The sequence below is a fragment of the Calidris pugnax genome, unplaced genomic scaffold (assembly GCF_001431845.1).
Source record: "Calidris pugnax isolate Ruff unplaced genomic scaffold, ASM143184v1 scaffold68, whole genome shotgun sequence".
Taxonomy (NCBI): domain Eukaryota; kingdom Metazoa; phylum Chordata; class Aves; order Charadriiformes; family Scolopacidae; genus Calidris; species Calidris pugnax.
This window is the reverse complement of record NW_015090921.1, coordinates 3241544-3253084: the sequence shown is the minus strand read 5'-3', so window position 1 is coordinate 3253084 and position 11541 is coordinate 3241544. Positions and strand designations below refer to the sequence as shown.

Genomic DNA, 11541 nt, shown 5'->3' with positions numbered 1-11541 from the left:
ATCTGAAAGGGAGGAGTAAAGGGAGGACGGGGAACGGCGGAGCTGGGAGGGAGCAGCAGCAGCAGCAGTGGGCTGCCAGGCACCCGGGGAGGAGGAGGAGAAGGAGAAAGGCAGGTAAGGAAATGGGGGGGGCAGGCGAGAGGCCAGGTGATGGCAGGAAGGGTTGGGGGGGTGGCATGCAGCCCTTGGGTGCCACTGGTCTTGGCCAACTGGGCTGCTGCTGGTCCCATCTTGTCCCCCCCCACCAGACAGCGTGCTCACGTGGAGGCTGGGGATGGAGTGCCGTGCCCCAGAGGGGCTATGGGGCGAGGGGGAGCAGGTGCTGCTGTGTCCCCCCACCTTCCCTCTCCTTCTTTCATGCTAAACTCCCTTCCCATCCCTTTTTTGGCTTCCCGGGACGCTGGCGGACCTCCCTCACCTTGCCTTCCCCTTCCTCTCAGCACAAAGTTTGGGGGATGCCCAGGGCAGGCAGAGGAGGGGTGTGGGGTGGCTTGTGTGGGAGGGAGAAGGGCTGATGGCATCGTGCAGGGACCTCCCCAGGTCCAGCATGGCTTGGGGCCGCAGCGAGGGAGAAGAAGGGGTGCCTGGGCCTGGTGTGCTCCGTGGCCCCCCCTCCCTCTTCCCCGCCATGCCTGCTCTGCCGAGCCAAAAATCAGGGCCCTGCTGAGTCCTGCTTCACCCCAGGGGGCTGGGGTGCCACCTGCTTCACCCCCGGGGGCTGGGGTGCCATCAGGACCCGCTTCTCCACCAGGAAAAAGAAGGGGTGCAGCCCTCAGGTGCCGTGCTGGCTGCCGCGGGGGGGGCTCGGCTGCATCCCCCAGTGGGGTTGGGGTGGCCGTGCCCCCTCGGGGTGGCCGTGCCCCAGCCTGTGCAGATCCTGAGCCTGTGGTTTTGAATCCCTTGCTCCGGGTGAGCCATCCCTCCACCTTCTTGCACCCTGGCCCCAAGGTGGTGTCCTCCCAGGCTGACTGTTTTCAGCTCCCACCCCCTCCAAGCGCTGGCTTGGTGGCCCCCATGGGCATCTGCACATCAATGGTGTGCGGCAGGGTGTGTGCAGGGGGGGAGCAGACCCTAATCCGCCCCATTCATCCCCACGGCAGCTTTTGTTGAGCCTCCAGATGTTGCGCCGAGGGCAGGGGCTCAGTCTGCCTCCAGCAGGAAAGGGGAGAGGTTGGTCTTTCTTTGTGGGGTCTTTGTGGGGTCTTTGCCTGCCCTGGGCACCTGGATCATTGGGATCTCAGGGGATGGCTCTCTGGAGATGGGTTTTCTGTCCCCGTGTTGGGACTGGGCGCGAGGAGGGAGGTGAGGAACGTGGTGCTCTGCCCGCCGGGCACCGAGAGCGGCACAGCACGTGTGGCCGGACCCACCATGGTGGGGCAAGGGGGTTCCCCCAACGTGTCCCATCGGGGCCAGTAGTGCCGGGAAGTGAGTTTCACTGCGGTGTTTGGGGTTTTTCCACCAAACTTTGTCGGGGCAGGTAGGGGCGAGCGGAGGGGGAGGCGTTTGGCCGCCGGCAGAACCTCGGTACGGGTGGCTGCGGGGAGTTCCCCGGAGCTGGCTGGTGGGAGGGCTGGGGGAGAGCCAACGTGTCCTGTGGGGCTCGGCGTGGGCTGCGCTCTGGCCGTGTCCTTGGGGCTGCCTCTCAAGAGCAGTCCTGGCCCCTTGGGCCCGCCGAGGCGGTGGGGGAGGGACCTGAGCTCCATCTCAAGGGCAGGCTCCATTAACCACCCCGTGACCGGCCACCCGCCTCGGCTCGGGGGGGGACCTCTCCAGCCTCACTCCTCCCTTGGGAGCTCCTCGGGATGGCAAGGAGCAAGGAACAGAGCTGGAGTGAAATCACTTGGAGGACTCCTTCCCTCTTCCCATGGTTGAGGTTCTACCCCCCGGCCCCAAGATGCTGGGGCAGGCGCCGGGGGGGACCCAGTTGCCCCAGCATGGGCAGGAGGGTGCCAGCTGGGAGAGGCTCTTGCTGGAGCAGGGAAGGCCATCTCAAAGCTGTGCTCACCCCCTGTCCTCCTGGAGGGAGCAGGAGAGAGGGGGGACATCCTGCTGGGGGGTGTCAAGGCACCTGGATGGGGGGCGCTGCTGGTGACCACCACGCTCTCTGCTCCCTTGCCCCTCGCAGGCTCTAGGATGCTGGGACCAGTCGGGCTCGGGCTGCCCACCTGATCCTCACCACCCCCATCCCACCGGCACACCATGTTGCGCTCCTGGCGCGTGAAGCTGAAGCTGCTGCTGGCCACGCTGACCCTGGCCGTCCTCCTCTCCTGGCTCTACTTCTTCGTGGGCAGCCTCGAATGTGAGTTGGGTCCTCCTCCTCCTCCTCCTCCTCCTCCTCCTTGGGCTGAAGGGACGGTGCCCAGCAGAAGGGTGGGCAAGATGGGGCTGCGAGGTCTTGGGGTGGTTGGTTCTGTGGCCACACCAGGTCACTGTGGGTGTATTGCTGCATTTCCAGGGGCATCCCTGGGCATCAGAGCTGGTGGTGGTGGCTGGGCACACCTGGGGGGTGTCGGGGACCTCTCTGTTGGGGGGGCTCTGCACCACCATCCCCACCCGGTCCCTCCTGGCTGAGGGACCTCCTCCTGGCCTTAGCCCTTGCCCGTGCCCATCGTGTGCCCCGTGTCTCCTCCGCAGACGGCCGCTTCCTGCTGCTACCACCCTGCCTGGGTGAGCAGCCCAGCCGGGACGTGGAGCGGGAGGCGCTGGCCTCCCGGGTGCGCCGGGTGGAGGAGGAGAACCAGCAGCTCCGGCTGCAGCTGGGCCAGGCGCAGGCGGAGGGCAGCGAGGGCAGCCCGAGGTGGGGGGGGGTCTCCACCGAAGATGGGGAACCCCCCGGGGGCGAGAGGAGCAACCGCACGGCCTGCCCCAAGCAGCGGACGGTCCACAAGTGTGAGGTGGGTGATGGCACCGGCACGGTGGGTGGTGGGGATTGCTGGGTGGGGGAGGCTGGGACCCTGCTGAGCATGGATGTGTGTGCCACCTTGCCTGGCACTGCTCGTTCCCATGCTCCAGCAGTGCCAGGGCTTCATCCTGGCTCTCCGTGGTGGGTGAGACGGGGAACCCCCCGGGGGCGAGAGGAGCAACCGCACGGCCTGCCCCAAGCAGCGGACGGTCCACAAGTGTGAGGTGGGTGATGGCACCGGCGCGGTGGGTGATGGGGATTGCTGGGTGGGACCCTGCTGAGCATGGATGTGTGTGCCACCTTGCCTGGCACTGCTCATTCCCATGCTCCGGCCGTGCCAGGGCTTCATCCTGGCTCTCCGTGGTGGGTGAGGGTGGCCTGCTTCTCCATAGAGGGACACCAGGTAGGAGCGGCAGCCAGACTCCTGGTCCCCACTTCTGAGCTGGGGACTCCCACCTCTCCCTGGGGCTCCTTCCCCATGGGAACCATAGAATCAGATGGGGTTGGAAGGGACCTCTGGAGATCATCTAGTCCAACCCCCTGCCAGAGCAGGTCCACCCAGAGCAGGTTGCACAGGAACATGTCCAGGCGGGTTTTGAATGTCGCCAGAGATGGAGACTCCACCACCTCCCTGGGCAGCCTCTTCCAGGGCTCTGCCACCCTCACAGTAAAGAAGTTCCTTCTCACGTTTAGGTGGAACTTCTTATACTCAAGTTTGTGGCCATTTCCTCTTGTCCTGTCACTGGGCACTGCTGAAAAAAGACCAGCCCCTGGGTTATGGAGTCTCTCCCCATAGTGAGGTGCAGGGAGGGGCTGACAGGCCCCTGCGATGTGTCAGGGGGTGTCCAGTCTCAAAAAGGCACTGTTTATCTCTGGGCAGCTCCTGCACGTTGCCATTGTGTGCGCCGGGCACAACGCGAGCCGGGATGTGGTCACCCTGGTGAAGTCCATCCTCTTCCACAGGTAATGGGGAGGTGCCGTGCCAGGGACCCGTTGGTTTGGGGTTCCTGGATGAGCTGCTGCAAGGGGGGTTGAGGGGGGCAATGCTGTGGGAGAGGGGCTCTAGGGCCTCTCTCTACCCCCTGTGCCACTGCTTAGAGGGCCAGAGGGGAATTTATTTCCCCCAGATGGCTGATTGTTCTCCGTCTGTCCCCTCAGCTGATGTCTGTCCCCTGGTAGGGATGGGGAGGGATGGGGACTATGTCCTCTTCCTCCCACCGTGGTGCTGAGTGCTGCTGCGCTTGCCTTTGGCAGGAAGAACCCCCTCCACTTTCACTTCATCACAGACTCGGTGGCCCACCAGATCCTCCAGACGCTCTTCCAGTCCTGGATGGTGCCCTCCGTCCATGTCAGCTTCTACAACGCCGATGACTTGAAGGCAGGCACTCACCCCACCTCATCTTTGCCCTGTCCCAACCCAGTGCTTGGAGGGCTGGGGGGGAGCAGCAGAGAGGGGCAAGCAGGAGGGCGTTTGTTGTCTCTCTTTGCCCACTGCTCACCTGCTCTCCTCTTTCTGGACGTGTTGCTGGTCCAGCTGAGAAGGGGAGCACTGGGCTAGTGCTGGAGCGGTGGGGAGGGTCTCCAGGGGGTCCCCCAGTGAGCACTGAAATGCTGGGATTCAGGTGGGGGTTGTTCTGGTGGCCAGAGGAAGTACCAGACCAGGGTGAGGGCAAAGGAGAAGGAGATAGAGCCATTGAGCGCCCGAGGGGCCTGGGGAGAGGGGTGTGTGCCTTCTGGTGGTGCAGGTGGAGGAGATGCTCCAGGCTCAGATGGCTCCACGGCTCTGTTGGGGGGCAGGCGGTGGGCTGGGTGGTGGTGGTGGGCCAGCCCCTCTGCTGGCTTCCTCTGCAGGGAGTGCTGGGCACACACAGCACCGTCCATCCTGCCCAGGCAGGGGAAGGACATGGCCGTGCCCAGCCCTGAGACCGTGTCACCTTGCAGCCGGAGGTGTCATGGATCCCCAACAAGCACTACTCCGGCATCTACGGGCTGATGAAGCTGACGCTGACCAAGGCGCTGCCCTCCAACCTCTCCAAGGTCATCGTCTTGGACACCGACATCACCTTCGCCACCGACATCGCCGAGCTCTGGGCCGTCTTTGGGAAGTTTTCTGGTGAGGGGCTGGGTGTCCCCGGGACCCGCTGGGTGGTGGGCTCAGGGTGGCAGTCCCCGTCTGCCACAGCACCACTGCGGTGGGATTGCTCTGAGATGGGCTGCATCCACATCTCCCTCCCTTTCCTCAGACAAGCAGGTGATCGGGCTCGTGGAGAACCAAAGCGACTGGTATTTGGGCAACCTCTGGAAGAACCACAAGCCATGGCCGGCCCTGGGACGTGGCTTCAACACGGGTGAGCGTGGGCTGCCGGGGTGGGCTCTGCAGCCTGGTGGCACGTCCATCTGTGGTGGCACTTGGCACGGGGAGGCTGGGGAAGGCTGAGGTGGGGCAGGAGAGTCTGGTGGGCACGAGGGGGCTGCTGCAGCATCCCAGGGTTGTGTGGGTGGGCACAGAGAAGTGGCACATCCCGGGGGCCGAAGGCATGCTGGATGCCGTGCTCCAGCTCTGCGATGGCCGGGTGCTCCCTTGGTGACCCGGTGCTCTCCTCCCCGGCACCCAGGGGTGATCCTCCTCCTGCTCGACCGCCTGCGTCGCCTGGGCTGGGAGCAGATGTGGCGGTTGACGGCGGAGCGGGAGCTCATGAGCATGCTCTCCACCTCACTGGCCGACCAGGTAACGGTCCCTCCTCCAGGGTGGTGGGCCCTGCTCGGCATTCCCATAGCACTGGTGGTGCATGGCCATGTTGTTTTCTTCCTCCACCCGTGCTCTCGGCCTTTCTCCCTCCTAGGACATCTTTAATGCCGTGATCAAGCAGGACCCAGCCCTGGTGTACCGGCTCCCCTGCTTCTGGAACGTGCAGCTCTCCGATCACACCCGCTCGGAGCAGTGCTACACCGAGGTCTCGGATCTCAAGGTGGGTGGGTTTGCTGCCTCTGAGACTGGGGAAGGCCTGATAGACACTGCAGGTGATGGAGGTCCCCGGAGTCAGCGTGGGGCGCACCGGGTGCCGCTGACTAGGGTGGTGAGACACTGGAACAGGTTGCCCAGGGAAGTTGTGGATGCCCCATCCCTGGAGGGGTTCAAGGCCAGGCTGGATGGGGCTTGGAGCAACATGGTCTGGTGGGAGGTGTCCCTGCCCATGGCAGGGGGGTTGGAACTTGATGATCTTTGAAGTCCCTTCCAACCCAAACCATTCTATGATTCTATGACTTCCCCTCCACGGGGTGACACGCCGCTGCCCTCAGGTGATCCACTGGAACTCACCCAAGAAGCTGCGGGTGAAGAACAAGCACGTGGAGTTCTTCCGCAACCTCTACCTGACCTTCCTGGAGTACGACGGGAACCTGCTGCGCAGGGAGCTCTTTGGCTGTGCCAGTCTCCCCAGCCCGCCCAGCAACCAGGTGAGGGTGATTGCCATGCTGCCTCCAACCCACCCAGATCGCCCTGGAGCTCCCGATCCCCACCTCACCCTTCTGGCCTTGCAGCTGCAGCGGGCACTGGAGGAGTTGGACGAGGATGATCCCTGCTACGACTTCCGCCGGCAGCACCTCACCCAGCACCGCGTCCACCTCTTCTTCCTGCAGTACGAGTTCCTGGCCTTTCCCAACCCCACCGATGTCACCCTGGTGGCCCAGCTCTCCATGGACAGGTACTTGCCGGTGGGTCGGGTGGGAGGTCAGGGTCACCCCCCCTGTCCAGTGCTTCTGGGGTGGCTCCACAGCTGGGGAGCTACCAGGAGATTTCTAATGCAGGTTCCTCACCAGAACCTCCTCCCACCCCGAGCTGGGAGCAGCAATTCGCTGAATTTCATTGAATTTCACTGAATTTTAGAGTTGGAAGGGACCATAGAGATCCAGAGAGTCCAACTCCCCTGCTGAAGCAGGATTGCCTAGAGCTAGAGCATGTTACTCAGGACTGCATCCAGGCGGGTCTTGAAAATCTCCAAGGAAGGGGACTCCACACCCTCCCTGGGCAGCCTGTTCCAGGGCTCTGTCACCCTCACCGTGAAGAAGTTTCTCCTCATATTTGAGTGGAACCTCTTATGTTCCAACTTGTGGCCACTGCCCCTTGTCCTCTCACTGGGAACCACTGAAAAGAGTCTGGCTCCCTCCTCCTTCAACCCTCCCTTGAGATACTTGTAGGCATTGATAAGGTCTCCCCTCAGCCTTCTCTTCTCCAGACTAAAGAGTCCCAGCTCTCTCAGTCTCTCCTCATAAGGGGAGAGTCTTCCTACTTCCCCGTGCACTGAGCTCTGAGCGTGGCGATGGTGTCATGGAGCAGGGCTCCCTGTCACTCAGTGCCCTCTGCTCCGCAGGTTACAGATGTTGGAGGCCATCTGCAAACACTGGGCAGGTCCCATCAGCCTGGCGCTCTACATGTCGGACGCGGAGGCCCAGCAGTTCCTGCGCTACGCCCAGGCCTCCGAGGTGCTGAGCGCCCGCCGCAACGTGGCCTACCACATCGTCTACAAGGAGGGGCAGTTCTACCCCATCAACCTCCTGCGCAACGTGGCCTTGGCCAACACGCAGACGCCATACGTCTTCCTGACGGACATTGACTTCCTGCCTATGTATGGCCTCTACGATTACCTCAGGTGAGGCTGGCTCCAGCCGGCTGTTGCTGGGCTCCCCAAGCAGCAGGGTTTGAGGGGAACGCCCTGGGCAGCAGTTCTCAACATGCAGAAACCGTTTTGTGTCCAACCTCGGGATCCCGCCTGTGCTTTGGTCAGGTGCCAGAGAATGAGGAAGCAGCCGTGGCTGCAAGGGGTGCCCCGTTCCTCCTCCTCCCCCTGCATTGCACCGCTGCAAAGCGTCCAAATTCATTAATACCCTTCTGGAGCGGTGGGCGGGTTGGAGGGGCTGAGGACCCCCCGGCATGGGAGAACTCACACCCTTCCTACCCACCACCGTAGGAACTCCATCCAGCAGCTGGAGCTGCCCCAGAGGAAGGCAGCTCTCATCGTGCCGGCGTTCGAGACCCTGCACTACCGCTTGACCTTCCCCAAATCCAAAGCCGAGCTGCTCTCCATGCTGGACATGGGCTCCCTCTACACCTTCAGGTAAGGACCAGAGCTGCCCGAGAGGGCTGTCACACCCAGCAGAAGCTGGTTTTCTACCCTTGTGCCTCGGGGTGGACATGGGCTCCCTCTACACCTTCAGGTAGGGACTGGAGTTGTCACACCCAGCAGAAGCTGGTTTTGTACCCTTGTGCCTCGGGCCTGTGGGACAGCCGGCTCAGAAGACACCCTTGTGTCCTCTGCCCGTCTCATTTCCATCTCTTCCCCACAGGTACCACGTGTGGCCGAAAGGCCATGCCCCAACTGACTATGCCAAGTGGCGGACAGCCACTGTGCCGTACCGCGTGGCGTGGCAGCCAGACTTCGAGCCTTACGTTGTAGTGAGGCGAGACTGCCCCAAGTACGACCAGAGGTTCGTGGGCTTCGGCTGGAACAAGGTGTCCCACATCATGGAGCTGGATGCGCAGGTGGGTGAGGGGGCTCCTCCTGGCACCCTGGAGGTGCTGGGTGTTGGGTTGGTACCACCAACCCGACGCTGACGGCTGGGGCTGCTGCTTTGCCACCAGGAATATGAGCTGCTGGTCCTGCCCAACGCCTTCATGATCCACATGCCCCATGCCCCCAGCTTTGACATCTCCAAGTTTCGCCTGAGCGCCGGGTACCGGGGTTGCCTCCAGACCCTGCGGGAGGAGTTCCACCAGGACCTGTCACGGCGATATGGGGCTGCTGCCCTCAAATACCTCACCGCCGAGAGGAGCCCGTGAGGCCGGGGGACAGCGGGGGTGCCAGCAGCACGCTGGGGAAACTGGGAGCATGAGGTCCTCCCTCCTGCCCCGACCCACTGCTGCAGCCTGGCCTGAGGGAGCCAGGATCGCCAGCTTCTCCAGCCCAGCCAGGATGGGATGCCCCCAGCCAAGAGGGAAGGTGCCAGCTGCCAGAAGAGGCAGTGCCTGCAGGTCGAGGGGGGTTCTATCGGGGTGGCAGCCTTCCCGTGTTACAGGGGAACCTCCCCCTGCCCGGGGACAGGGGGACGGGTCTCCTCCCTCCCCTGTTTTTAGCAGATTTGGATTCTCAGCTTTCCTTAGCTCACCTCACCTTCAGGCCCGGGAGCTTGACCTTACCCCGCTCTGCCTCTGCTCTGCGGTCCCGGGTCCCAACCCTCCTCCCCACACCCCTCCCAGGGCTTTGGGGAGGGGGAGACAAAGGATGCAGAGCATCTTTTTTGCATCCTTTGTGGAGCCCACCTCAGAGGAAGCCTCCCAGCACCCTGGGTGGTGGGGCCAGGGAGTGCCAGGAGCCGTGGAGACCTGGTTCAAGCCAGGACCAAGGCTGGGCTGGTTGATGGGATGAAATACTGTTACTGCCCATCCGTATGGATGCAGAGTCTCCAATGGGGTTGGCCCAGTGCTGGTGCTGGGGGAGTCACCAGGGGCAGGAAGGGCTGTCTGCTGTCCCCAGCCATGAGCTGCTGGAATGGGCCGGTGCCTCCCGGCTGGAAGTAGCCATCCTGCCCCATCCTGGGGTTGCCAACCGCACCATCACCAGGAGGCAAAGCCATGGGGCCCAGCATGTGCTGGGGAGAAATTCGTGGCGAGGGGGACACCACCCAGCTCCTCTCCAGCTCTGGGCAGCACAGATGTTGCCATCAGCAGTGGAGGATGTGGTTGGCACTGGAGGAGACCGTAGCGCTGTGGTGGGATCCCCGCGCTGGGAGCAGCTTGGCAGGGCACCCTTCCACCGCTGTCACACACTGGAGCACAGAGGATGCGTCGCTTTCCTCACGCTATTTAAATTATTTAATACTTTTCTCATAAGAATTCAATGATTAGGGTGTCTTGGGGTTGTTTTTTGGGGGGTTTTTGGTTTGGTTTTTTTTTTTTTCAATCTTTTCTTCTTCCCGGATGATTTTGCTGGTGGCCCTGGAGGCTCTCCAGGCCAGTGGCTGCTGTGGTCTCTGCTGGTGTCTCCTCAGCCTTCCTCTGGGCTGCGAGGGCGTCCGTCCACAGCGGGAGCAGCGCGGAGGAGCCACGCGAAGCGCGGGGTACGGAAAGGGCACAAGCGCCTCTTGCTTTCATTCTCTCTTTTTTTAATTTAATTTTTAAATTAAAGCTTTTTTTATTCTTTTTTCACGGCCTTGTTAGAACTGCCTGGTTATTCCTTTTCCTGCGAACCTGCACGTGTTCCCTGGTGGTGGGGGGGATGGAAATCAGCAGGAGGAGAGCGATGGGGGTGGAAAAGCGTCGCTGGGCTTGCTCTGCCCGCTGCCTTTGAAGCCTTTTTCCCTTTCTGGCTGGCACAGTGGGAGGGTTGGGGGAGCAGGGAGCAACACCAGGCAAAAAGAAACGCCCCTGTCACCAAGTGGGGGTGACACCAGTCCCCCTGCCAGCTGTTGAAAGGGCTGGTGGTCACTGACTGATGTGGTGGGATCAAGCCTCCACTGCCAGCGCCCCTTAAACACAACCTGGAGCTCCAGGGCTTAGACACGGAGTCAGTTTAATCACACCCAAGGAGAGGAGATGTGTTTTCTTCTTCTGGCGGCGTCGGGGCTCGTTCCCCAGGCCATGGACCAGTCCAACAAGCCCGTTGGGAGTCAAAGCTGGCTTTTGGGCCTCTTGAGCCGCCAGCTTTGCAACTGCAGGAGGTGGGGAGAGGCCAGGAGCAAGTTGTGGAGGGTTTTGTTTGGGAAAGGGCTGGAAAGACAGGGCTGATGGCTGTGAGGCTGGGCATGGTGCCGCCCCACCAGTCCCCAGCAGGTTTAATACAGCCAAAAGCTGTTTCATACATGGTTTCATACAGCCAAAAGCTCAGGCACAGCGCTCTGCTGCTGCGATGAGTGACAACACAGGTTTAGGTCAGATCTAGCCAGCAGAAGGGCACAAACCTGGACCACAGGAAATTCCATCTGAACATGCGGAAAAACTTCTTGGCTTCGAAGGTGGCAGAGCCCTGGAAGATGCTGCCCAGAGAGGTGGTGGAGTCTCCTTCTCTGGAGGCATTCAAAACCCACCTCGACGTGTTCCTGTGCGACCTGCTCTGGGTGGACCTGCTCTGGCAGGACTAGATGATCTCCAGAGGTCCTTTCCAATCGCTACCATTCTGAGATTCTGCTCGAGACAGTGCTGGGATGGAGCAGGCCTCTTCTGATGGTTAGATGGCTACAGAAACGCTGGCTCTGCAGTTTTGGAAGGTGTTCCGCTGTGCGCCATCACTTTTGGATAATCCTTCCCAGTCCAACCAGTCCTTCGCCCAAAACGTTGCCCTCAAGTGAGGAGGTGACTGAAGTAAACCAGCACCCCCTGAGTCAGAGCCTGCGGAGATGTTCCTCACCCAGCCCAGCCCCTTTTGGAGCTAAAATTCATTTCTGCTCAGGCAGACGAGAAAAACGAGCCTCCAGCTGCAGCCACAGCACAAAAACTTCTCCTGGGGCTGAGGACTTTCTGCAGGCACTGTGCCACCCCCGGCGCCGGTGGGACCCGCTGTGCCCACCTGCTACACACAGCTGAGGAGACAAGAGGTTTCATTGTGTTTTATTTAGTAAAATGTTAAAATAAATAAATACAAATTGAT

At 61.7% G+C, this 11541-nt stretch overlaps 2 protein-coding genes across 7 annotated transcripts in view; both read left to right on the top strand.

Annotated features, from left to right (window-relative positions):
- Positions 1-10103, top strand: part of LOC106892714 (glycosyltransferase-like protein LARGE2) — a 25359-nt gene extending 15256 nt beyond the window's left edge. For 5 of the 6 annotated variants that reach the window (XM_014950115.1, XM_014950117.1, XM_014950121.1 and 2 more), the window contains 14 exons: positions 2126-2299; positions 2635-2894; positions 3783-3865; positions 4157-4280; positions 4844-5015; positions 5146-5250; positions 5518-5630; positions 5746-5871; positions 6203-6358; positions 6443-6606; positions 7273-7551; positions 7870-8016; positions 8246-8441; positions 8541-10103. In XM_014950115.1, coding sequence (XP_014805601.1) covers positions 2200-2299; positions 2635-2894; positions 3783-3865; positions 4157-4280; positions 4844-5015; positions 5146-5250; positions 5518-5630; positions 5746-5871; positions 6203-6358; positions 6443-6606; positions 7273-7551; positions 7870-8016; positions 8246-8441; positions 8541-8738 — 2223 coding nt within the window. In that variant the 5' untranslated portion in view covers positions 2126-2199 and the 3' untranslated portion in view covers positions 8739-10103. Of the gene's footprint in view, positions 1-68; positions 115-2125; positions 2300-2634; positions 2895-3782; positions 3866-4156; positions 4281-4843; positions 5016-5145; positions 5251-5517; positions 5631-5745; positions 5872-6202; positions 6359-6442; positions 6607-7272; positions 7552-7869; positions 8017-8245; positions 8442-8540 lie in introns of those variants that run through there. The other variant, XM_014950118.1, reaches the window with a different exon arrangement.
- A 779-nt stretch (positions 10104-10882) lies between these two features.
- Positions 10883-11541, top strand: part of LOC106892731 (glycosyltransferase-like protein LARGE2) — a 5454-nt gene continuing 4795 nt past the window's right edge. The window contains exon 1 of the mRNA XM_014950147.1: positions 10883-10909. Coding sequence (XP_014805633.1) covers positions 10883-10909 — 27 coding nt within the window. The remainder of the gene's footprint in view (positions 10910-11541) is intronic.